General features: G+C 39.8%; 2 protein-coding genes across 3 annotated transcripts in view; one reads left to right on the top strand and one right to left on the bottom strand.

Annotated features, from left to right (window-relative positions):
- The window catches only part of LOC109408799 (potassium voltage-gated channel subfamily KQT member 1-like), a 551459-nt gene that overhangs the window by 11276 nt on the left and 513503 nt on the right, over positions 1-26680 (top strand). The gene's annotated exons all lie outside the window — the stretch shown is intronic.
- On the bottom strand, positions 840-3624 carry LOC109432714 (actin, muscle-type A2). Its single transcript, XM_019709100.3, has 3 exons — positions 3470-3624; positions 1245-2254; positions 840-1180 (listed from the first exon to the last, which is right to left on the bottom strand). The coding sequence occupies exons 2-3, from the start codon at positions 2167-2169 to the stop codon at positions 975-977; spliced, it is 1131 nt and encodes a 376-aa protein (XP_019564645.1). The 5' UTR covers positions 2170-2254; positions 3470-3624; the 3' UTR covers positions 840-974.

The raw sequence follows: 26680 nt of genomic DNA, 5'->3' as shown, positions 1-26680 counted from the left end.
CAGAGACGTGTAGTAGATGTTCCACTAATTCCATCCAAAGGAGATTTAGATTGTGAAAAGAAACGAACGATGTGTATTAGTGAGTGGATATTTTTTTTTTCATAATTCAAATCTTAATTTGTTCATCAAAGAAGAGCTTCTGTTGCGTGTATGAATGTCAGACCAATCAATCATTGTAATTTACACTTGGCTATGTTAGTGTAAGCAAAAATCGAGAAATCGACACTGAAAATGTGTGCTAGTCCCAGCACTTATTTCATTGGTTCCTTGTATGAGTGTAGCTGGTCTGGAAATACTGGAGTAGCATCAATGGGCGGTCAATCAAGCTCAAGCTCAAAATGTATGTTTAGAAAATATTAGCATGTTAATTAAAATAGTTGATTTATTTCAAAGCAGTCTTCATTCACAAGTAAACAAATAAACTGAACAATATTGCTAGAATTCAGGTAACGCGAAGCGCGTAATAAACTAATTGATATGATGAGTTTGCCGATGAATATTATACAGGACAACTTGCCAGAACTGTCATGTTTGTCGGATACATCCTATGAAGTGTCGAGAGATAAATCGAATTGCACTTTATGACCGAATGGTGAACAGGCTTTTCTTTCGCACAATAAAATTTCTCAAACTGTAAAGTTTTTTTTTTGTTGGTGACGTGCAAACAGTTTTTTTTGTCAGAAATAAAAAACCTGTTTATAATAGCAAAGAAAAAAAGCAGAAGTACCTAGTGGTAGTAAATAGTAGTATGATGTAATTAGATGTAGCAGATGTAGTAGAAGTAGTAGTAGCAAAAATGGACGCGAGCGCACACTACCCCCGAGCAAACGCGCCCCGGTATGGCAGCGGGACCGTGCTTTCTTCGGTGGGGATGAGGGGGGCAGTGCTTCCTATAATTATCATGATTATTATGTGGCAGTTCTTGGTAGTTGTCGTTGATACTTGGTGGTGGTGGTCGAGGCATAATGCGTTGCTTAGAAGCACTTGCGGTGGACGATTCCTGGGCCGCCCTCGTCGTACTCGTGCTTGGAGATCCACATCGTTTGGAAGGTGGACAGCGAAGCCAGGATGGAACCACCGATCCAGACGGAGTATTTACGCTCAGGCGGGGCAATGATCTTGATCTTGATTGTGGACGGAGCCAGCGAGGTGATTTCCTTCTGCATACGATCGGCAATACCTATGGGTGGGGGATAGTCAGATTAGTCATCAGTGTGAAGGCTTTGTAGATGTCGGGAAATTACCTGGATACATGGTGGTACCTCCGGACAGGACACTGTTAGCATACAGATCCTTACGGATGTCCACGTCGCAACGCATGATCGAATTGTAGACAGTCTCATGAACACCGGTGGCTTCCATTCCCAGGAAGGACGGCTGGAACAGGGCTTCCGGAGCTCGGAAGCGCTCGTTGCCAATGGTGATGACCTGGCCGTCGGGCAGTTCATAGGACTTCTCCGACGATGAAGATGCGGCAGCGGCCTGCATTTCCTGCTCGAAGTCCAGAGCGACGTAGCACAGCTTCTCCTTGATATCGCGGACAATTTCCCGCTCGGCTGTGGTGGTGAACGAGTAGCCTCGCTCGGTCAGGATCTTCATCAGGTAGTCGGTTAAATCGCGACCAGCCAAGTCCATACGCAGGATGGCATGTGGCAGGGCATAACCTTCGTAGATGGGGACAGTGTGCGAGACACCATCTCCGGAGTCCAGGACGACACCGGTGGTACGACCGGAAGCGTACAGGGAGAGCACAGCCTGGATTGCAACGTAGGCGGCCGGAGCAGCGAACGTCTCAAACATGATCTGAGTCATCTTCTCACGATTGGACTTGGGGTTCAGCGGGGCTTCCGTCAGCAGAATCGGATGTTCCTCGGGCGCCACTCGCAACTCGTTGTAGAACGTGTGATGCCAGATCTTTTCCATGTCGTCCCAGTTGGTGATGATACCGTGCTCGATTGGATACTTGAGCGTCAGAATACCTCGCTTCGATTGGGCTTCATCGCCTACGTAGGCGTCCTTTTGACCCATACCGACCATCACACCCTGGTGCCGGGGGCGTCCAACGATGGATGGGAATACGGCACGCGGGGCATCGTCACCAGCGAAGCCAGCCTTGCACATGCCGGATCCATTGTCTACGACCAACGCTCCCTGATCATCGTCACACATTGTGGCTAGTTAGTGAGGGTCTACGAGACGGAGAGAAAGAGATCGGACGAAAGCCAAAGGCGGTGAAGAGGCACGGGAGGGAGAGCTGATGAGGGAAGATAGAATGTTGTAAGCGTAAAGTTTGTGTTACACAGTAGATGATATACAGTACTCATGAAGAACGCTTTGAAGTCATAGTGATGCAATCGTTTCTACAAGATCCAACAGTAAACTGTTGAAGGTTTCTGAATAATTTGTATAGTTTTGCACCCAAGTAATACCTATACCTGACACGAGGTGGTCTTTTGCACTCTCATAACACCAAAATAAAAGAATAAAGGTTTGCTGACCATTCTCCAAACCTCCTCAAAACTAATTGGAATTCAAATGGTTGCTCTGGAAGTTCCATACAGTAAGTGTATATTATCCAAGAACTTCTGGTAAGCCGAGGTTTCTTCAAATAGTTGCTTCAAATGTTATGCTGGTTCGACTGTGATTGGAGATCCGAGATAGTTTCGGCTTTGCAGTATTGTTTTAGTGGAACAATTTATTTAATTTTGCTTCAAATGTTTGTAGATTGGGCACAATATTTCGTTAAGTCTGTAACATTTCGAGGACTTCATTCAGAATTTGTTGGAGTTTTAAGATCTTGAACACAATGGCGTCTCGCAACCTCACTTTTAACCAGTTCAACGACCAAAAAACTTTCGATTGTGGAGATTTTTACGACAGGATTAAATTGAAAATGGACCAAAACTGTGATTATCGCTATTTTTTGTCAATTACCTGCTACCTTGATGCGAAAATTCTAGAATTTACACTTGTGGAACTGGTAGATTTGAGGTTAGGAAATCGCCACTGCTTGAGCATCTATGTGACCCTGAGCATTCGTAATGTTAAACTAATCTTAGTTCAGCATAAACCAAGCAGCATTCAGAAGGCAAATGGAATTAAGACAGATTTTAAAACCATCATAATACCAAAATAATTGCATTTTGGTGTTATAAAATTTATCAAAACCTCCTTAAAACCAATTGAATTCTTAAGTTCTTAAGCTGCTTCGAAAGTGACAAACATCTTAGAACTTGTAGAGCCAACAAATTCGAGCTGAATTGCTAATCTTCACGCAGTTTACAGTCTATAGATTCACAATCACTTTCAACATAAGCTATTACGTAACATTTTTTTGCCTTCCAATTATTGAAACAGTTCTTTATAATCGCACTGAACTCCAACAGAATTCTTCCATCTCTAGAACAACGGTTACATCACTTAACTTCCAATCTAATACACCTTCCAAATTTCCACTTCTAAGACTAACCTTCCAACAACGGTAGCACCACAGCTCAGATAGTGTACTCTACTTGTCGCCTGCTTCGAAACACTATCAATGACTGAGATCCTCGATCGCCGATCATTGGCTTTTATATCGGCTTCCTAGCTGCAATCTATTCGAAGGGATCATCCTAGTAAGCCGTACCAAACTTTAATTTCTAATCCTAAACTATCGCTCAATTTGGTATGGATCCTCTAAATGCATCGGAAAACCCCCGATCAAACTGCGGCGTCCATCCCATAAAAGGCCAAACGGATGGCATCGCCAGATCCGCCAACCAAATCTAACCCAAAACAAAACCATAAATGGTGCGAATCCACCACGCGTTGCACTTGCAGACAAAAATACCCGAACGTGTGGTTATCGATCCTTTCCGCCGTCGTCGTCGTCGTCGTCGTCGTTGCTGATTCGGATCGAGTCGTCATCATCGGATCGATTGCACTCGTTGACGATGACGACGCATACAATTGACGAGAAGAGGGGAGCACGCCAGCTAATTGTAACATGGCAAATTTGGATTGATCTAGTTGTCGGATGTGTCGTGAGGAGATGTAATGATGCGTGCCGGGTTAGACTGATACGGAAAATTCGAATAAATAGACCGGATATATGAAAAGAATGGACAAGAACAGTGATAAAACATTACAGGAATAACACAAAAATACAACAGAAAAACACAAAGAGAAGATAAAAAAAAACATAACACAGGCAGAGGGAATATAGAACTTAGAGAAAAGACATGTAGAACACAGATTCAACACAGAAGACGAACAGCACACAAGGAGAACACAGGTAAACCACAAAATACTGACATACCGAGTGTACATAAGCAGAAGAAAGGACAGAATTAACACATATAGAATACAAATAGATACAGGCAAATCAAAGACAAACAAACTAAAAACAGACATAAATTAGACAGATTACAAACGGAACATGACCAGAACATGAACTGAGCGAACATCGAACTCAGACAGAAGCGAAATTAAACAAAGGTAGACAACAGACAAGGCTTAGGTATGACACAGACAGATCAATGATGGACTTAAACAAGTCACAGTTAAAATACACATAACCTAGTCATAGTACAGCCGTATTAGGGAACGTCCATAAATTACGTCACGCTTTGAGGGGGGAGGGGATGTTCAGCAAAGCGTGACAACCCATACAAAAATTTCAGAGGTCCCATACAAAAAGTGTGACATAGGGGGGAGGGGGGGGGAGTTGAAAAAGCTCGATTTTTGCGTGACGTAATTTATGGACGTTCCCTAACACAGACAGAACACATCATATATATTTACAGACAAAATGCTGGTAGAACATACATGAAACAACAGACAAACAGAACATAGACAACCACAGACAGAACACATTTAAAATACAAACATAAAAAGAACACAGATGGACCACAGATTGGAGACATACCAAACATAAACAGAGCACAGATGAAGATCAGATATAACTCAGGAAGTACACAAATTGTAAGCAAAAAGGACACAGACACATATAGACTAAACAAAGAATGAACACAGATAAAACTCAAATATACAACGACAGAGAAAAGACAAACTCAAACAGAAAACGGACAAAACAGGTTCCGTTCATAACAGAAACAGGCGGAGCACAGACGTAACACAGGCAGATCAAAGACAAGTAATCAACAAAATACAGTTGGGTTACACACAGAAGATAGATAGAACATAGACATAACACAGATGAAGCACAGCCGTATCACTGACAGTTCACATATATCACAGATAGATGCAAACAAAATACTGCCAGAAGACAAACAGAATACAGACAAAACAGATGGACACACATAGATTATATAGTCTTGAGATACAGCGAACATAGACTAAACACAGATGAAGAACAGACATAACTCAGGCAAAACACAGGATGAATATACAGCAAATACAGACAAAAACAATGAAGTACACGCAACCACAGACAGTTAGACAGTCAACACATAGTCAGAACAAAGACGAAACAGAGCAGAATGCGGGAGGATCACAGTCACAAATTTAAACATATCCGATACAGACACAGACAAAATATTAAGGTGATACGAATAGGACACAGATAGAACAAAGATAAAAGATAAACAGAAAATAAACAGAACACAGAAGAAACGCAGACAAAGTACAGACAGAGAGCAGACATGACATGGAACACAGACAGATCAAGGATAGACACAAACAAGACACATACACGGAACAGAGATAATAGTCAAAAGATCACAGATTAAACATACGGTGAGCACCGAACAATACAAATCTAGACCCTCGATAAAAGACAGATCTGCACATTTTCAGATAAAACAGAAAGGGCAGAACAAACAGATCACATCCCAAGTAACAATTATACTTTTGTGGCAATCCTGAAGTTATTTCTAAGATTGAATAATAAAACTTAGCAATAAAGCTCTTTGTTCTGCAAATCCGAGATAAAATAGGTATAAACTATTCATAAGACTAATCTGGCCCACTCTTCAGGAGATCTTCAAGACTGGTTTTGAAGACTGCTTTGAAACTAGTTGTATTTATGTACTAACACTGATGATTAATTATAAGAACTTCATAAAACTTTAATAAGAATAGCTTGAAGCATGTTGATCTTTTAGCTGTCTTTCTCAAAAATGCTAATAGTGCATGATAAATGAAATCTTTTACCTCAGCATTATGCAGATGCGAACTAGTTTTGTTTCATGGATGTTAATTGAACTGCGAATCAATTTTCATCAAATTGAAATGGCTAATGCATTAAAATTGCCTGACAGATCATTGATGACAGGGAATCAAAATTTTCCGTGCCATACCCACTTTGTCGTTGATATGCCACCCAAAACATACGAAAATAACAAAGCGCCTCAAAAATAATATCATTTATTATTATACGAAGACATAAATTTCCTATAAAAACAAAAGGCTACGCCACTTTTTCAATTCTTTCTAAACATGGCTGCCGTTCCAAGCGAACAAAACTCATGCAGCCGCCATCAATTATTATTACCTTTAATCCAAACCACCTCAAAACAATGATGGAACCAAGTCGCCTTGCATAAAATCTACAGCATTTATTGAAGATTGTTTTTACTAATGATGATCTTAAGGCAGATTTGTTCGTCTTAAATGAAACTTATTCGTTTTATTCAAGAGTAACAGCCTTTGAAAATTGTTTGTTTACCTTTTTGGAGCTAGAAAGTTGTTTCTGTACATTTTGCTTCAGGAAGTGCCAATTCTATTATAGTTTCGTCTATTTAATAAGTGCATTTCTAAAACTTACTAGTATTACACTATTTAGCATAAGGACGAGAAGAGTCACAGTAAGTACCCATTTCATTTTCGATTCCAGCTGCTGTGGCCTGTGTGAGTAACTGGCTGAAGGTTGGACGACCCCAGCAAGCTACTCGCATTTTTGATTGGCTATAAAATGAATATTTCGTCGATATGATTACTTTTGAGCACCAAAATGGCAAAATTAACAGTGAGCAAAAATGTTTGAGTGTTTATATTTGCATAAAAAAGCCAATTCATTGCATAATTTATTATTTGAATTAATAAGATTTTATTATTCTGCATAGTTCTTGTTCCAGACTAGTGGCTCTAGCTCAAGAATTAAAAGCTTTAAGAAGTTTTTAAAGGAGAATAACTCAGATAAATTGTACTTGAATAAACAAAGCATAAACTTTTAATAAACTTTGCTGATGTTATGTGTTGAAAATAACTTCAAATACGTCTTAAAACTTATTATAAGATCAAATGCCTTAGGGAGTCAAGTTGTTTTATGCACAATTTTCAAAATTCACTTAAAGAAAACTTAAAAACCGCATACGAACGGAGATTATTTTCTCTTGATAAAAACAACTATAAATGTTTCATGAATTCTTCATGCTATGATAAAGCTTCCATAAAAATAAACAAATCTAAAAGGAATTTAAATTGTTACTTGGGATACTGAGATGAAAAAGTGAACAGACCGAAGACAGACAGATAGCAAACATAAAACAGACATAGCGCAGACAGAGAACAGATAGCGAAAAGGCAATGAACAGACAGAGAACAGTTAGGAAACGGACAGAGAGCAGACAGTGAATATACGGGAAACAGTTTTGAACGGGTTACGTACAAAAGGCTGAATCACATAAGGCTGAATGATCAAAAGGCTGAAACACATAAGGCTGAATGATCAAAAGGCTGAAAGCATCAAAAGGCTGAAATATATCAAAAGGCTGAAAGATATTATATAAAATGTTGAAAAGTTTTGAAAGTTGTAGAGAATCAAATGAAATGACATTTTGGACATTTATGGCTAATCTATTGGTCTTTGATAAACATTTGACTCGACTTGAAAATGATCATAGGAAACAAAAGAATCTTTGCTCGAAAGTACATTTGGTCAAAACCCATTTTACGGAAGAGGAAGTATATGACATTCAATCGATTTGACTATTCATCGAATGGACATCTGGTTACGTGAGCTAACTCTAACTGATGAAAAGAACATAATGTTATGGATTTCGGTCTCATAATGTCTATGTTATTTTACTTTCTTCAGTATCATATCGGCCAATACCCCGCTAATACTAAACTATTTTAGCTCATATTGACAAAGGATTTCGCCAACAATTTATTTCCACTCGTTCGAAGTATTATGTGTGTCAACTCGGAAACTAGGTTGAATGAGTCTTAGATGTAAACAATTGTTCGGGTAATTCGGGTAATAAGCGGTAGTTGAGGCAAAAACTATTATACCTAACTGTTGCTCAAAAATGTTTGAACTTTGTTCAGTTCTAAATTTATAACGCGTGCGAGCTCTAAATTGAACACTAGCGAAATCCGCGAAACAGAAATGGCCATACCTCCCTACCTGTTTCCACAGATTTCAAACATTTTGAACTCATTAGATTCAGAAATTCTTCTGCTATTGGAACCATATCTGAGCGTACCAGTCCGGTCAACATGGGTTTTGGAAAATCCAATCATATGCTTTAATACAATACAGTAACGGAGTTATTGGCGCGAATTATCGAAAATCATAAAATTGCCTAAACCAATAGAGTGTGATCATCGGTCCATCAGTTGGCCATTCCTGATTAAGTTTTCCAAGGAACTCCGGGTGACTATAAACAGGTTTATTAGCATCACATATCGACAGAAACTATTTCCCCCAATGTTGTGCGCATAAGAATTCAGAACCGAATTGCACTGCAGTGTGAATGCGTTCAATTTGCATTGAAGTTCATACTCGGCACACTGCGATCAAATATATTTGAACATGCAAATTGAGCGCGTCATGAACTGGAAAGGACTGAACCCGTAGCATGCTGACTAACATGTTACCCTGGTATCTGTGATACTAAAATGGTCATATTTGCGCCATTTTGGCAATCTTTTGGGCTAATTCAATCTCCTTTTATTGAAGAGGGAACCAGTCCGACCATCGCATCGTGTGTTTCGAAAAATCTAAATTCCTGGAGCTGTATTTCAATATCCGAGACCACAATGTCGTAGCAAAGGATCTATGATGCATTTCCCTGTGACATAACATAATGTTGGCAAGTTGATAGGCCACAGTGGTGGAGAACAAACGTTTTGTATCTGATGATGGCTGAATGAAGTAGGCCGAAACGTTATGCCAAAACGATTTGGAAAGTCTTTTTTCACCGAAAAAAATCAACAAATCTCGAAACATAAAATTCAACGGTGACGAAAAAAAACCCCACAAATAACATAATAACGTCCAAACATGTAGATGCGGCACAAGGTTCTAGTCCTAGGAAAGAAGACACATAGGATTCGATGAAGAAGATAAGCGCATGTGAACTCAGAGTCGAATGGGAACCGAGCGGGCGCTCTTAAGCAGCAAAAGCTCTGACAGGCAAGTTCAATGCTTTGTCGACCAAAAAATTTAAAGTGTACAGTTCATTTTTGGCTCACGTTATGTTCGAATACAATACTGCTTGAAAGAATAGCCTATTTTATAAGAAGGAGAAACATCTGGTAAAAAGTAAGCAGCTTCAACACCTGAACTTAAATTATGGTTCTTCCAACATTTTAAAAGAAGGAAAACCTTTGATAAAAAAGATGCAGCTATAACATTCAAACACAGTAAGAACAGCCTATGTTCAAAAGAAGGAGAAATCTCCGATGAATCGTTTTTAAGGAATATGCGCACGCAGAAGCTCGCTGCATTTTACACATTGGTAAGAATGCCAACACTGAATATATGCAAATACCTCAAAAGAACAGCCTATTTTTAAAAGAAGGAAACATCACTCACGGGTGAGTTATTAGTATGCAGATATTATCATCAAATCTTTCCGCTTGGTCGTTATACTGTATTATTTGCGGCCACAATACTTACTCTTCCATTAGAGATTTTTCCCGCTTTTTTAGAAAGGCTGTTCTTTCGAGGTAAATGCATAGATCATAATTTAACCATTCTACTAGGCTGTCTAGTAAACCTCCTTTGCATTAAAATCATTATAACCCATTCGCCTTAGTGGCATTTGAGGCCTGATATCCTTCGGCATAATGACACAGCACCAACGGGAACGACATTTCGGCAAATGCCACTCCGGGGAATAGCATTCCGGAAAATATAATACCTTGTGTAATACCATCTTTTAAATCAGATTCTATAGAGTTCATTATCATGCATATTTCAAGTTTTGGAATTTGCCATGTTTTCAGCCTTTTGTTATTTCAGCCTTTTGTAATTTCAGCCTTTTGTAATTTCAGCCTTTTGTTACATATCCATAGTTTCAGCCTTTTGTATTCAGCCTTATGTGCATTCAGCCTTTTGAAATTCAGCCTTATGTTACCATCCCGTTTTGAACAGACAGAGAACATACAGAAATCAGAGAGAGAACAGATTGCGAACAGACAGCGAACAGACGGAGAATAAACAGCGAACAGACAGGAAACACACATCAAAAAGGTGGAGAATAGACAGAGAATACAGGAAACAAACAGTTTTGAACAGGCAACGAAAAGACAAAAAAAAAACAAACAGAGAAAATACAGAGAACACACATAAAACTAGCAGACAACAGACAGAGCACAGACAATGAACCGTCAACGAAAAGACGGAGAACACGGACAGAAAAAGGCAAAGAACGGACAGAGATAAGCCAGAGAACAGACAGGAAACAAACAGACAGTAGACAGACAACAGACAGAGAACAGAAGGCCAACAGACAAAAAAAAAACAGACCAGGAAAAGACGAAGAGCAGACAGGGAACAGACAGAATACAAACAGGTAACAGACAGAGAAAAAACAGGGGACAGACAGAAAACAAACAGGTAACAGACAGAGCACAGATAGAGGAAAAGGCACGTACACGTTCATTGCTTCCAGCGAGCCTTTTCGCTATTTGAAGCATGACACTAAACAATGCAATGGAAATAGACTAGCATGCAACGCCCAGTGACACAGCCGAAAACTTTTCCTGACAGCAACGGTGGAAATCTAACCCATGCTCGTCAGCATGATGCGACTACAGCTTGGTGACACTAGCCGCATGACCACGGAGCCGCACAACCGAGACAGATAACAGACAGAGAACAGACAGATAAAAGCAGATAATAGACAGAAGAGAGAGTGAAAACAGATTAAGAAACAGACGAAGAACTAACAGCGAACGGACAACAAAAATATGGAGATAAGACAGAGAATAGACAGCGAATAAACAGCGAAAAACGAAGAGAGAGAACAGTCAGCACACAGACGGAGTACAGACAGGGTACAGACAGAAAACAAACTGTGAAAATACGAAGAGCAGATAAAAAAAAAGCAGCGAGAAGGCAAAGAACAGACAGGGAACAGACAGAGAACAGATAGTGAGCAAAAAGTGAAAAGACAGAGAATCGACGGTCAAAAGATAGAAAACAGATAAACAATAGGGACAGAACAAACACACAGCGGACGGACAAAGAACAGACAAAGAAAGGACAGAGGAAGTATAATACACAAATGATCAGAAGTAAATAGTTAACAATAACAAGTATATCGGTCCTGCCGTTGGAGCTGAAGCAAGCCATAATAAAAACTAGAACCAATGCGTATGCCCCAATCAGAATCAGAACCAGAGCTTAATTTCTAGTCAGTGCAAGATCAACAGATGGATGCAGAGAAAGAGTCAGAGTTGGAGCAAGAGCCAAAGCCAATATATCAGAGTATTAGAGCAAAAGCTGCATTCAGAACTAGAACAAACCAGATTAAAATACAGAACTATAACCAAATTTAGACAGAATCGGCGCTAGAGCAAAATCAGGCAAGAGAAAAAAATGAACAATTCACAACAAAAGCAAGCACTTAAGCCAAAACCAGAGACAGAGTTAGAAACAGCTTGGACTAGATCTATAGCAAATCAAAGCCAGAGCTATTGCTACAACTAAAACCAGAATTATAGCATCAGTCAGCATCACATCTAAAATCATATCCATAACAAAAGCCCAAAGCAGATCTAGACTAAACAGAGCAAGATAAAGGACCAGAGCGGATACTCAAGAGCAAAAACAAAAGCCAGAACCACAGCAATGACAATAGTAGTTGGGGTTCAGAGTCAGATCAATTGCTATAGGGAAGTGGAACCATCTCGGCAGGGCTTGGCCACTTTTCTGCTTTAAATCAGCCAATTTCCAAGAAAATCCAAAACCAGAGCAAAAGCTAAACACGAATCTAAAATCAGATACAGAATCCAAAACAGAAGCCCGAGCCAAAGCTATAGCAAGACCTAAACAATAACTGGAACTACAGCCAGAAACAACTTTAGAGCCAAAGCCATATTCAAAACCAGAGCATGAGTGATAGCACAAATCAGATCTAGAGATCTAAAGTCGGAGTCAGAGTCAGAGCAATATCCAAAACCAGAGCCAACAATGGAAGCTTACATCAAAATCCAAAGCCTAGGAACTAGAAAACCATCAGAGTAATAACTTTAGGGAAAACCTAAACTAAAACCAACCCAAGAGTCGGAACCAGAGCTTGAGTTAGAAACAGAACCAGAATTAGAAGAAAAAAAAAAAGATTATAATCCAGAGTCAAAACCAGAGCCGAAGCTAAACCAGAACTTAAATTGCTATAGCCATAACCAAAACCATAACCTACCAGGAATATAACAAGCGCCAATGATAAATTTAAAATCAGAGTCAGAGCAAGAGCTAGAGCAAGAACTTAATTATAAGAGCCAAACCGCGGTTAGAGCAAATAAAACAACCAAAGAAAAAACAAAAACAGGAGTCAAAGAAGAAGCTGTAAAAAGAGGCAATATCAGAGCCAGAACAATAATAAGATAAACAAGAGCAAGAGCTAGGGCCAAAACAAAAGCAAGACTTAGACTCTGCTAAGTTGCATTGTATCCAGATTCAGTACACGAGCCAGTGCTACAATCAGAGCTAATGCCAGAATAATAAACATAATTGAAGCAAGAGATATAAGCAGATTCAAAATCAAAGACAGCCGAAAAAAGCTTCAGTCAAAAACAGAAACCTCGGTCAGCGCAACAGCCAGAACAAAAGCTAGAGTTTATATCACAGCAGAAACAGTAGAACCTCGTGGCCATGTAGCTAGCGTCACCCAGCGTATAACTTTACTATGTCATGGGGTGAAGGTTCGACTCCCACTCCGATTGATACTTTTCGTAAGAAATGTTTCTTCCTTGTATCCTGGTGCTCGTAATGTGTGTCGTGTCCGTTGTCTAGTGCTAAGTTTCGTTCAGTCTAGACAGCCTCTGGCTGAAGACGGTGTCCGTGTCTTTTTTTTTTTAATTAGAACCCGAACAATAGCTTTAGCAAGAGACATAGTCAACTAAGAGATAAAGGTAGCAAGATACACAATCAGAGTCATAGCAAAAGGTATGGCAAGAACCATAACTGGTGCCAAAACCAAAGACATAGCAAAAGTAAAAACCAACCAAATCGAAAACAAAAACAATAGCCTAAACCAGGTAAAACCAAAGTGACGAGACCAAGATCCAGAGCTGGGGAGAGATCCAAAACCACAGCCAAAGCAAAAGCCGTGAAAAGAGTCAAAAGTAGAGCCAGAGTAAGATTCAAAACTAAGGCCAGTGTGCACAGAGCACGTGCTAGAAGCAGAACAAGAGCAAGAGTTAGAACTTGATTCAACGCGTGAGCCAGAGCAAGAGCTAGGACTTGAGCACACTTGAGCCAGAGTAAGCCAAAACCAAAGCAAGTCAACTTCTGGTTCTGTAGACGAGGCAGAGTTGGAACCAAAACTTGATCCAAAATAGCAGCGGAGCCAAATTTAGAGACAGAAGCTAAAACACAAGCCTCAACCAAAGCTTAGCTTTAGTATTAAAGCCAAATTCCAAGCCAAAACAAGCGAGTCAGAACAGAAGTTTAAAATAAAACCAGAGCAAAGGGCCAAAAATAAGTTGCGAGATAAAGATAACAATATCTATAATTCAGAATCAGAGCCAGAGAAAAGGTCACGACAACCCAGGCAGAACAAAATAACAAAAGAAGATCAAATTTTACCATTTAAAATGAATACCTGAATGGTTCGTTATCAGCTTGTTAGGAATAAGAGCTAAAAGAACAAAAATAATAAGTGATTTTGGAAAATAGCAATAACAAATTTAACCATGTTAAAAACAAACAAAAGACAAAGGTAGAATAATTGAATCAATTATTATCGAGTTAATGAGAACAAAGTAAGTACAAAATAAGTTATTTGAAATCATCATCATAGTTCATCATAGTTTAAAAATTGTTCTTATGATTAGAAAAAAACTGTATTCTTCTCTAGTTCTGAAATGTTTTGTCCTCGGTTTGATCTTATAATAACAAAATTAATTATTATTGAGTTATTTTCCGGCATAAAGCCAGTTATTATCTTTGTTCTTTTGACTCTTATTCCTAACATACCAATAACAAGTTTTGCCATTAGGCCATTCTTTTCAATAGGCAAAATTTGATCTTCTCATGTTATTCTCCCCAACAATATAAAAATACCAAAATGACTCATCAACAATAAAATGAGTTATGATTGCATAATATGTTATTATTTTTTCCTTAGTTTAATCTTAGTCACTACCCTGGAATGAGCCACAGCTACAATAAAAATGATCTACAGCCATAATTAGAGCTTATACTAGAGCCAAAATAAGTGTCAAAACAGGAACTCCAATATGAAGCAAATAAGAACAGAACAGAATTGATGACAAAACTAAAAGCAAGCCCAGGAAGCGCAGAGAAAAGTAGATAAGAAGAGAAGATAATTTAACAATGATATTTACATAAAATGAACGTATAAAAAAATGCAGAAAATAAACAAATAAACATATTTAGAAACAACAGAGAGCAATATCAAATATTAAACAAAAAATTAAAAAAAAACTTTAAATGTGTAATGTAAAAACAAACATCAGATATGAAGAAAGACGGTAAAAAAAAAACAAAAACTAATCTGGCAGAGTTCTATGGAAACAATATAAAACTTGGGTGAATATAGCAGAAATGTATAGCACTGACAAACAGAACTCAGATTGCAAAAACCATTATACAAGAAAATATAAAAACAAAAATTCCATATAGTTATCGTATACTTGTGCTACCTTTGATCGATTATATTATCAACTGTTTCAAACATTTTCAAAAAAAAATCCTGACTGAACCAGTTCGCACCCATTCTAAATTAGAAACCCCTCGCTTTTCCCGACCATCATTAGACAAACCGAAAACGTGCGGACGCGTGCCACACACCACACCACACCACACGTCGGTCGATTTGTCGGTTGGTTGGCATAAGTTTTCTTTTTCCTGGCAGCCTGCAGGCAAGTTCGCACGATTGACCGCGCACAAACAACAAACGGTTGAACGGATTCCCTAACATAGTGTGGTGTGGTGACATGCAAATTGTTTCGTCGTCGCTTTTGAAAAGGAAAATGAAAAAAAAGAAATAAAAAACGCCGCGCCAAACGTGGTATGGCATCCGCTGCGGTAAATCTCACGCGCCTGTCAGTGTTCTTGTTTTTGCAATGTTGGTACAGTTGGGTTTTTATTGAGGAGTCTTGGGATCATAAAATTTAAAATTTGAAATGATTGGAAGATGATTTGAAAATGGACAAAATACAACATATTTGACAAATTTTAAAAATCTATGCCTGAAAATCTTCAATCATTTTCTTCTTCTTCTTCTGTACGTTCGCATTGCCTCCCTTCAACTTAGTGTTCTTTGAGCACTTCCACAGTTATTAATTGAAGAGATTTTTTTTGCCGACCATTGCATGAATTTGTATATTATGAGGCAAGTACAATGATAATCTATGCCCAGGGAGTCGAGAAAATTTTCTCGACCGGAACGGGAATCGAACCCGCCGTCTCCGGATTGGCGGAGCCTTAACCAATTGGCTAACTGGAGACCCCGACAATCATTTTAAAACCAACGTTGAAATAGTGCATATTTTGTATTGTGTCTGTTCAATATTTGCTACTTTAAAAACTTTGAGGATGGTGTAGTGTCTTCAAGAAATACGAGAAAGGCAAAAGGTAGAAATAAAAAAAAATGAAACATAAATAAATAAAATAAAAACAAACGCGAGACTTGAAAAATTATGAAAGACAAAATGCTTTTCAAATTTTAAACATGTAAGTGTGTGTGAGTGTGAGTTTACCGTTAGTAATTTTACATGTCCATATGTTCGCAAAGTAAGAAAAAACAAAAGATCTTTATTGCACCCTGAAAAGTAGAATAATCGATAGATTCTGTAGAATGACTGTATGGCTGGAAATGTTCATTAGTTACTTTTCTGGACGAAAACTCGAAAGTCTACTAGATGCGTGACATGGCCGAAAAACCTCTCCAAGTGAATTACTCAAAGCTCATTTTTTTCTCATTTCATTCAGTCACCCTAGCTATCTAGTAGGCTAGTGTACCTACTCCCGCAATGCAAGTACCATTGATGTATGGCACGCGTCGTGATGCTATTTAAGGAATTGCGGCGTGCGACTCGCGATTTTCCCTGCGTACGACTCGACGGCGCAACGTGAACGACGACGCCAACTAAGGAAACGATTAGTCGAGGCGAACGTATTAGAACTCGTTGCGGTAGGTTTGCTAGTCATGAGTAGGATTGTCTATGCTGCCACCGCGTAGTAATGTCGGGTGATCCCTTCTTTTGACGATTGCTGGTTGAGAGTTCTGCGGTTTAGTAGGAAAACGTTTAAACGGGGATTATCTGCATGGTTCTGTGCACGACTGATGAGCAGTGACAGTTGTGGATGGTGTGATTTAGAACGATTTGTGGTTTGTACCACGTGACAGATTGTGAATAATTGATGTTTTATCAAAATTATCATGAGTGTTAGATCTTCTAAACCAATTTATAAGCGAATGAGATGCAAAACAGAAACTTTCAGAATAAAGACCACGTCACGGTAGCATACAGGTCATTCTGGAGAAGAGGAAGCAATCGATGATACATTTGCTCGCCCACTGCAGTTCGCAAAACCAATGCCTCTACACTACCTCAGATAGATATTGGTTGCATGGAGAAAGGTTGAGTTCGTTTTGGTTAGTGGTTTGCCAATGTGTGTGGCATCGGACTATTTCTATAAGAAGGAAACGAAGCGATCAAAAATTTCTTGTTGTAGTGAACACTCTCAATGCAATGTTTAGATGAAAGATGTGTATTTGAAAGATAGAGCTACAATGAAGGGGGAAGGAGTTCAAACGATGATTGAATCAAAGAACTTTACATGCTATGATAAACAGGTAGTAAGTAAAACATTAGCTCAATTGATGGTTTCAAAAATGAATGCAATTCGCAAGAAAACGGTGTAAATGTAAGTACTTCTTTCTTAGAGGAAATTCAATCTTCCGTACATACATTTTTTCCATTAACCCCCTACTTTGCGAGACACATAGGTACCTAATCATCGACGACCGACGAACGCTACTTGGTAGGTAGCTGATTGCTAAAAGGTCGTTTCCTCCACAGCTGTTTGAGTTTTGTTGCTGCTGTTGAAACCAACAACAGGAAAAAAAAGCTCTTAGAAAACTTCTGTATATCCAGGTAACACATGCTCACCTATTTCACGTCGTCGTCATTCAGTCTCTAGGTGGTCTTGTACCATCAGAGAGGGAGACATAGAGCGAACAACTGGTTAATGGAAAATCGATTTTTTTGCTAGAAACGGAAACCGGGTTTCTTGGGGTGGGTTCTTTCGTTGCTAGTTGCAGCTGACTGTTCAAGACGAGGAAAGTGTTTCGATGGTACATAGCGGCATAGTATGTTTGGGTTCAGCGACAGATTCTTTATGAAATTTGAAATTCTGACGGTCTTTTGTTGAAACCACCACAGCCTTCATTTCTGAGCATCGTTCAGGAAATCATCTTTTTTCTGAAAATTTTTGCAAAACTTTTTTAGGAAATGCTTACAATACTTCGCCAAGAATAATTGCTGGAAATTATAAAAAACAAAAATAAAACCAAAAAGCACAGCTTTGTCAAAGAAAGATATGATTCCAGATAACCTATTTACACGTGTAATGAAGTTTATGATCGTGTTATACGTTCTCTTATGCGGAAGTTACATCGCATAAGATGCAGCAAAAGTAGCTACATTATGCGTGTATATGACTTGAAGCGATATCTAATGCGATGTATAGTATGCCCTTTTGCGATATAAGGCAGTGTTTAATGTGGCTTAATAATATTCGCAAAAAAAAACATCTTGTCACCTCAGTATCAAACTTGAAAAAACGAAAATGACTGTTAACTTTCTCGTAGCTATTTGGCGTAGTCGACCAGTAGCTCCTTCATTGTTATCATACATCAAATCGCAACATAAACGTTTCACGCTTATGCGATTTTGTATGTATTATTAAAGGAGCTTATTTTTACATTAATGCAACTTCATCTATACACCTATGCAAGTTATGCTGTCTTAATAAGATAAAGCACCAAACGAAGTCGTATAGTCATCGCAGTACATAGTTCCGAATTTATTTTTTATTTTGTGAGTTCACTCGCATGCTTCTATGCGAATAATTTAGGTTCATTGCAATAAAACATTAGAATGTCGTGTCGAAAATCGCAATGAGTTCGTATGTATGTTTGCGATACCCAACAAACATTTTTGTTGTACAAGAGTGGAACAAACTTCTCCTAATCAAACTTTAGCTAAAGAAACTGTTATTCAGCTAGTTCTGTTACTTGGGTAGTAACTTATAACACTACTTCATACGATGTAATGCATGCATCCTTATGCGAATTTATTTCTACTGTGACATTGAATTCCTGTCATTCGGAAGCGTTTTCCGAAAAAAAAACTGGAAGGAAAACCTATAAGACCCTTGGAGAAATCATGGTAGGAATCCCTAAGAAAATTCCTAAAAGAATCACAAGAAGAATATCAAGAGAAGCTTTGGTTGGAATGCTGTGAGGAATGCTGGACAAGCTTGATAATCCTCCTCGAAATCAAAAGAGTTTTGCAACATGCTCTAGAGCGGTGTTTTGCTTCTGCCTCGACGCGAGGAAGCGAACGAACCTCCAACAGAGAGGAAATATAAACTGAGCGAGGAAGAGGGGAACGAAAATGGAGCCGATGATTCTTTCGGGTTTTTGAGTGCGATGAGTCTTTGAGCCTTGAGAGTCTTTCTATGCATGGGAGTGGAACTCCCGAGTGCTTTTTGAGTGTGAGTGGACGTGAGAAACACAACAAGAAATTATGAGTGTTAGACGAACTCCTCGCTGCGCGGCAAGCTTGCACTCGGTGGTGTTGAGGATTTGCGTTGTGATTTCTGGGTTTTATTTTCACTCCTCAGAAAATCGACGAAATCGCTTCCTCATTTTCTCGCGAGGGAGTTTCTGTCAAGCCTGATGCTGGAACAAATTTAAGAAGGTATCCTAGAGGAAATCCCTGTAGATCCCCAGTATGGAATCTCTGGTGGAATCGGTGGAGAACCTTAGGGAAGAATTTCAAAAGGATTCCCTGGAGGAAGCAATTTAGGCAGGAATCCCTGGATGTAGCAGGAATACGGGAAGGAAGCCCATATAAGACTCTGGAAAATCATGGGAATAATTACTGGACAAACCCCAGACGGGATCACTCGAGCTTTCCCGGAGAAATCTATGGAGAATCACTACAAACACTTCTGGATGAAAGCCGGAAGAATTTCAAAAAGATTCTCTGCAAAACCAAGAATCCTTAAAGTAATGGGGAAGGATTCCCTGTTGAACCTTGGGAGGAATTCCCGGATGAATACTTATCTAATTTCAATCCAGTGTGCCCAGGATGGTTCAGAGGGCTAACGTGAAAGATCTGCGTACTGGGCCCTGGGATTGCCCGTCGCCACTCTGACCTAGAAGTTACGGACTGAAACTATTCAAATTTTGTATGGACAGTAGTCTACAAGGGATGGTGGGTCTGAGCTTGAGCTTGATTGACCGCTCGTAGATGCTATTCCGGTATCGCCAGACCAGCTACACTCACACAAGGAATCAATGAGATTAACTGCCGGGGACTAGCAGGTATCTTCAGTGTGTGAGCGTTGGTGATCTTCTATTTTTTAGACGACAATGGCGCCTGCCACGTCAGGTTGCAGGTCAATGTGAGGAAGGGGGAGGTAGTGATGATTGCAATCGTTTGTATCCACATCAGATCGAATATACCTCTGCGTATGCACAAACTCATGCGGATGTCGGAGTGTTGGTGGGATATGGTTGGCAGAAGGTTCACACATTGGTACGTAGATGCCAGGCGTAAGGTGATAGATTAGTGCGATTATTACTACACACTAAAAATCGATTGAGGGTTTCAGCAAAATTTTGCTGAAGTTTGCCGAGCTGAAGGCTTCAGCAAAAATTTTGCTGATTTGTTCAGTAAACTCTGTTGATCACCAGTAACGTTTTGCTGAAAGTCAGCATATTTTGCTGAAAGTCAGCATATTTTGCTGAAAGTTCAGCAAAAAAATTTGCTGGACCCTTAAGCTCGGCAAAATTCAGCAAAATATTGATGAAAGCGTTTAGTATGTATGAAGCTAAAGCGGCACAGTTCGCTTGATTGCATAACTTGTAGGCGTCATGTGATAGCTTCACACTGTGCTGTGAAAATTGGAAGCAAGTGAAATGGCTGTTCAACCGTTTCTGGTTCTAGCGATGGCTATGAACATATGAATATACATGAGTTGTATACATAGAGAGGAGAGTATAGCGAAAGTGGATAGAAAGATACAAAGTAGAAAGAAAGGGACGGGCCAGGGATTGAACCCAGAACTCGAACTACATAAGGTGCCATCCATAAATTATGCAACGCTCTACAAGGAGGAAAATAGTATCTGCCAACTTTTACTTTGCTATTTTATGAATAAAATCAAAAGTCCCAGAAATTTGGTATTTTGAAACTCCCTAATAATCCTTGATTTCCATCAAGAGCAACTCACGAAATATTTTTAGCATTAACTCCAGAAACATCAAAATATTTCCTCCCATGGATTTCGCCAAATTTTATCGGACAAAGAAATCATCTGAATATAAAAAAATCCCTTAGATCTTTGTCCTGAAATGTTTGCAAGAATATCCCAAGAAATATCTTCGAAGATTCTCCCAACAATTCCTTCTATTATAACATCAATATTTTTTTTTCAAAGTTTTTCGGTTTTCTCCTTAGAAAATCTAAAATGATTAAAAAAAATAGATATTCTACCAGAAATTTATCCAAAAATCCATTATGCGTTACAAACAACCATAAGCCACTGACAAATACTTACTTTTGGTCAGAATCTCCCAGAATCCTGATATTGATTCCTTAAAAGAATCGACGAACCCTGAGAGGAAGTTCTAAGAATAATCACAAGGTTTCCTCCTGAATTCTGATATGGTTTCTCCCAGAATTGTGTGTGAAATTCTTCCATGACCCCGAGAAAGATTCTTTCTGAGAGGGATCAACTAGCAAGCCAAAGAAGCCACAGACTTCTGAGATTGATTCCTACAGAGGAGTTTTCGCAACATTCTGAGACGGATTTCTGCAGAATCCCGGAAGGGATTATCCCAGAATCCGGAGAGAGATTACCGCAGAATACTGAGAAAGAAAGTACCCTAGAACAGTATTCGGCCGGATGTCGTTTTGCCGAACGCCATCTAACCGATTGCCATCTGGCGCCCAATGTCATGTGGACGAACTCTGATCAGAAACAGAGTTACCGAGTACAGGAAAATGCAACTTTATTACTATAAAATAACGTAACTTTATGGTAATTCCAGGGGGTAGTACGGGTATGCCAGCAGAACTCCAGGGGCGTTCAAGGAGGCCCCATGGGGCTTTAGGGGGTTTCATGAGCGTTCCATGCGGTTTCAGGGAGTTTTGAACAGGAATGCGGTTTCAGGGACGGTCCAAGGTGGCTCTAGCCCGTTCCAGTCGGTAACCCCAATTTAGTGAGTAGTTTTGTAATAAAACCTGGGTTAAGAGTAGTTAGCGCGTGCAGACTTTCATTAAGCCCTTGATTAGCCTCTCGAGAATAGCCGACCCTGTGATAAAGAGGCGGATGTAGCCCACCCCACACGACTTCGATAGCCGTGACCAGAAGTTAGGGACTGTCGTGGGACAAGGCCTCCATGGCTAAGTCACCCTAGAGTACATATTGATTAAAAAGTAACATATGTGACTTAAACCAAGAAGAATAACGGGGTTGCCATGGAGACGCAGGGTAGAAGGCAGGTAAATGGAACTAATGAATCAGTCTTAAGAATTATTTCAACGGAAACTAACTTGTTCAATTTCTCGGTGGAAATTGGCCGAAAGAACCCACCCCAATCAGTTTTGAGGCCTGTAAATGGATTCCGCTCGTTTCGGACACGGCACAAGGGTGTCTCAAAAGGCTTCAAAGGGTCCCAGGGGCATTCCAGAAGTGTTTCAGGGGTCTTCAAGCGGAGTCATGGGCGTTCCATAGTGTTCCATAGTTGAGCGTTTTCCAGGTGGGTTCAGGGTGTTCCAGCGGGAATCAAAGGGTTTTAGGAGCGTTCCAGGGGCTATCAAGTACGTTCCAGGGAGTTTCAGGGGTTTGCAGGGTGTTCTAGTGAGTTCTAGGAGGCTTCAGCGTTCAGTGTTTCAGGTTTCGGCTTAGGGGCAAAACGTCGAAAGACAAAATGCCGAATGCCAGAGCGTCAAAATGACAAAACGTCGAAAGTGGGTATCCAAGCAAATAACAAGTTGTATATTCTATTATTAAACGGAATCCCATTCTTTTACTCCTCAACGTTCTGTTGATACGACGTTTCGGCATTCGAAGTTTTGGCATCCGACGTTTTGTCACCCAACCTCAGATTTCAGAAGCGTTCCAACAATTTAAAGAAGTTTGAGAGGCGCTTCTGCGAATTTCAGGTGTGTTTCATTGGGATTTTATGGGTTTCAATGGTGCTAGGGTGCTAGGTCTGCTAAGGGACCCCGATGAGTTCCAGAGGTATTTCAGGAGATTCTAGGGGACTTTAGGGACGTTTCAGCGGGTTTCAGGGGTTTTCATGAGCGTTCCAGGGTGTTCCAGCGGGTATTAGAGGTTATTCAGTGGGATCTCAAGGGGTTTCTGGGGCGTTCCAGGATGTTTCAGGAGTGCTCCAGGGGATTTTAGAGGGTTCCAGGAGCGTTCCAGGAGTTTTCACTGGGTTTCAAGGGCATTTCAGAGGTTTATCCCTGATATCCCATGAAACTTTGAAACTCCTCTGAGACATCCCTATAACCCCCTTAGAAGCCCTAAGGAACCTCTGGGACCCCCAATAACCCGGAACCCTTCTGAAACTCCCATAAAACTTGAAAATGAATCATTCAACAATTCACTAGATTCGGTCAACATTAGGATAAGCCCAGGGAATGAGCCAAATTAAGAATGCGTTCAACACTTGAGGTCCAGACATCTATACAAATTTTTTGTTTTCTCTAAGAAAATGGAATATGTATAAAGGAAATCAAATAAAGCAGAAGCATGAGCATAGCTGAACGTACAAATCGTAGTTGCTACTCTGTAATTGACCAGAACAATCGAAATCGCACTAGGAATCAATAAACGCGGGGCTTGGGAGTAGCTACCGCTCTCAATGTGCACTTTCGATTTCAAAACTTTATTAAGTCAACAACGGCGCTTGCTACGTCCTTACGGTCATCGAGGAAGTGAAGGAATGTTGGTATTACGTGCGTAGCTACTAGAGACCGAGATCACCTCTACTTGTCCACGACAGTCAAGTTTTTGTTAGTGGAGAGGGGGAAAAGTCACATGATCTGGCTTCACTATGGTTAGTGATGTGATTCATACAACCTTTCGTATTTTGATTCGAATTCGAATGAAAACACTTTTTTTCATTTTGACTAAAATATCACACACAACGACATCGAATATGACGAACTTTAATTCCCCGTTTTGATTCCGTAATTATTCTGGAGCCAGGTGAGCATTTCCAAGGGTTACGTGCACAAGGCTGAATTACGAAAGGCTGAAATAACAAGAGGCTGAAACACGAAAGGCTGAATGCATCAAAAGGCTGAAATAACATAAGGCTGAAATAGTGATTCGACTAGTTTTTCAACGCACCAGCCTAAAGGCTAACCTCAATATTAACAGCTCAGACAAACAGATCATTCTAATTGGGAATAATTACATACATTCATTGATTTTACGATCTATTTGAAATTTTGCTTGTTAGTCGATTACCCAGCCGTGGCACCGCATAGGTTTTGCTTGAACTTGACGATTGATCGTCCTACTAGCGGCGTCATAATGTAACACACTAAAAATATATTACACAAATGCAAATTACGCGGAAGAAATTCTAGGTAATGAATATTATTACGCCATTGGACACACAAAACTCAATGGTTTTCTTCGGTACTTTCAGGTCTTCAAGTTAGTCTATGGTCCTACCGTCCCTAGTTCATAGTTGGCCTATTTGAGGGAACATACTTCAGTTACTATGTACTGAATCAGAAAGTTTTACGACTGGCCATAATGCTATGGATTATTGAATGCATACATTACTAAGGCAGTATTTTCCAAAGAATAGCACATATTTCAAAGAAGGGAAAATCTCTAATGATATTGTTTTAGCAGCCGTAATGACAACCATCTCCAAAATAACATGACTCGAAAGAATAGCTCATGTTTAAAGAAGGATAAATTAACGATATGGATATTATCAGATCCTTTTTGCGTTCGTTGGTATGCACCATTAGCCTTTTCACTATAAGTTCAGTTTCGAAACTAGGGCCCATGCTGAGGGTTACGCGTACGATTCGCGTTCGGACCAAGAACTTTTCAATATGAAAATTTTCTTGACTCCCTTTGGCATTGAGTAATCTTCGTGCCAATGTGCCAATGCTGAGAAGCAAGCTCTATCTTAGTTCGGGCGTTACTCCAAGAAAAGGAAGAAGTGCTCTAACTTATCTATGCATTTTCGTATTTCAGCCGTTTCAATTTCCAGCCTTTTGTAATTTCAGCCTTATGTCACACTTTCTTTATTTCAGCCTTTCGTATTCAGCCTTTTGTGCATTCAGCCTTTTGAAATTCAGCCTTATGTTACAATCCCATTTCCAAAAACCTTAGCAAATTTCTAAACAAAATAGAAGTCACGGATACGTTCAATGCTTCCAGTGAGTTATATGCTCTTTGAAGGAAGGGTTGATTGCACAGTTATTGCAAAACTGTACAATGAAATCGAAATTAAAATGTTTTCTAACAACAAAGACCATCGTTGATTAACATTTACCTTTTCCCCAGAAGCAATTCTTTGTCGTAGCTCATGATAGAAACTCACCGTTCCCCGTTTCGATATTGTTGACATTTAATTACTGGAAACGCGATACTCAATCCCGTCCTATCAAGTCAATCAGCCATCCACGAAACAAATATCTCTCAATCTCACAGGCCTGTCACCTTGCATTAATTCACCCCAAACCTATAGCAATCCAATCGCCACCCATCGCATCGTGGCGGTCCCAATAATAACCCCTCCTGGATCGCCGTTTGGCCGGGACCGTTCGTGAAATTAAAAGAAAACATCCATCAAAACAGAAAACGAAAAAGGAAGAATCGTCCCCACGAAAAAAAAAGTGGAAACACCATTACATCATCGATCATCGTCAGCTAGGGAATCGTCACCCCCCACTCTCACCACAACCACAACCCGACAATCAGTTCTGTCGGTGTGCGGTATTTGTCGGTCGACGGCCGACGGGCGATGAGTGGGTGGGGACACATCCGGCCCATCACCAGCCCAGCGCAGCGCACAACTCAAACCGTCATTCGTTCCGGTTGAACGCCGCCAGAAAGGAGAAAGCGCACCTAACCGATAATTACACCGCCCATTTCAACCTCAAACTGTTTCCGTTTTCTTTCCTTCGTTGGTGCGCTCTGGTGCTTCTTTCTTCGAGCGTGAAGGTGGTGCTTAGGTGCTAGCTACAACTAAATGCTAATTAAATTTAAACGCAAACAATTCTCGAGAAGAAGAAAACGAAGAACGAAACGGTGGTGTTCAGAATCATTTACCATTATGGCTGGGCCACAAGGTGTACAGAACTCGATTAATAACATGGTTATTACAGAACATTCGTATTCATTCAGGTTTAAATAGCAAATGTTCAATATTTCGGCCTAATTATAGTGAACGCTGATTGAGAACTTAAAAAAAACGTAAACCCTAAAATTATCAGGTTATGGAAGTATAGCTCGCAACACTATTCACAAAGTTTATCAGTTTCACATAGGTACCTATCAAAACTTTGCTTTGACGCAATTATCACCAGTCAGATTTTTGCTATATTTTGTGTTTTATGGGGTAATATGCAGATCGCAAGAAATTTCTTTGCCTATCTCGATGCGTGGAAAATTCAGGAAAGGAATCGCTCAAGAAATGAGCAACCGTCGCTTTATTCCGGATCCTAGTACGGAGCAGAAACGAAACGTCAAATCAAATGGGGCTTGCTGTATTAATTTTCTTGACCATTCCGGACACGTAAAAATAATGCACTGAACGAAAATTACTTGAGCGATTCCGTATGAACCCAGACAACCAATTTGCACGTATAATGATGTTTTATTCATGTTCTACGTACTTTTATGCGTTAAAGTTACATCGCATAAGATACAACAAAAGTGCTTTATGCGTACAAAGGTGGAGGCGCTATACGTGCATTGACGGAACAATAATAACGCTATATGACTTGAAGCGATATCTTATGCGATGCA

Source organism: Aedes albopictus, chromosome 3 (genome assembly GCF_035046485.1).
Source record: "Aedes albopictus strain Foshan chromosome 3, AalbF5, whole genome shotgun sequence".
Classification (NCBI taxonomy): domain Eukaryota; kingdom Metazoa; phylum Arthropoda; class Insecta; order Diptera; family Culicidae; genus Aedes; species Aedes albopictus.
The sequence above is the reverse complement of the archived record's forward strand: the minus strand, read 5'-3'. Positions and strand labels throughout refer to the sequence as shown.

What these genes read in the sequence shown, in the direction of transcription:
- LOC109432714 (XM_019709100.3), bottom strand. Translation starts at nt 2,169, where the DNA reads ATGTGTGACGATGATCAGGGAGCGTTGGTCGTAGACAATGGATCCGGC. An exon ending in AGGTACCACCATGTATCCAG is followed by an intron (nt 1,181 to 1,244) that starts GTAATTTCCCGA and finishes CCCCACCCATAG; the next exon opens with GTATTGCCGATCGTATGCAG.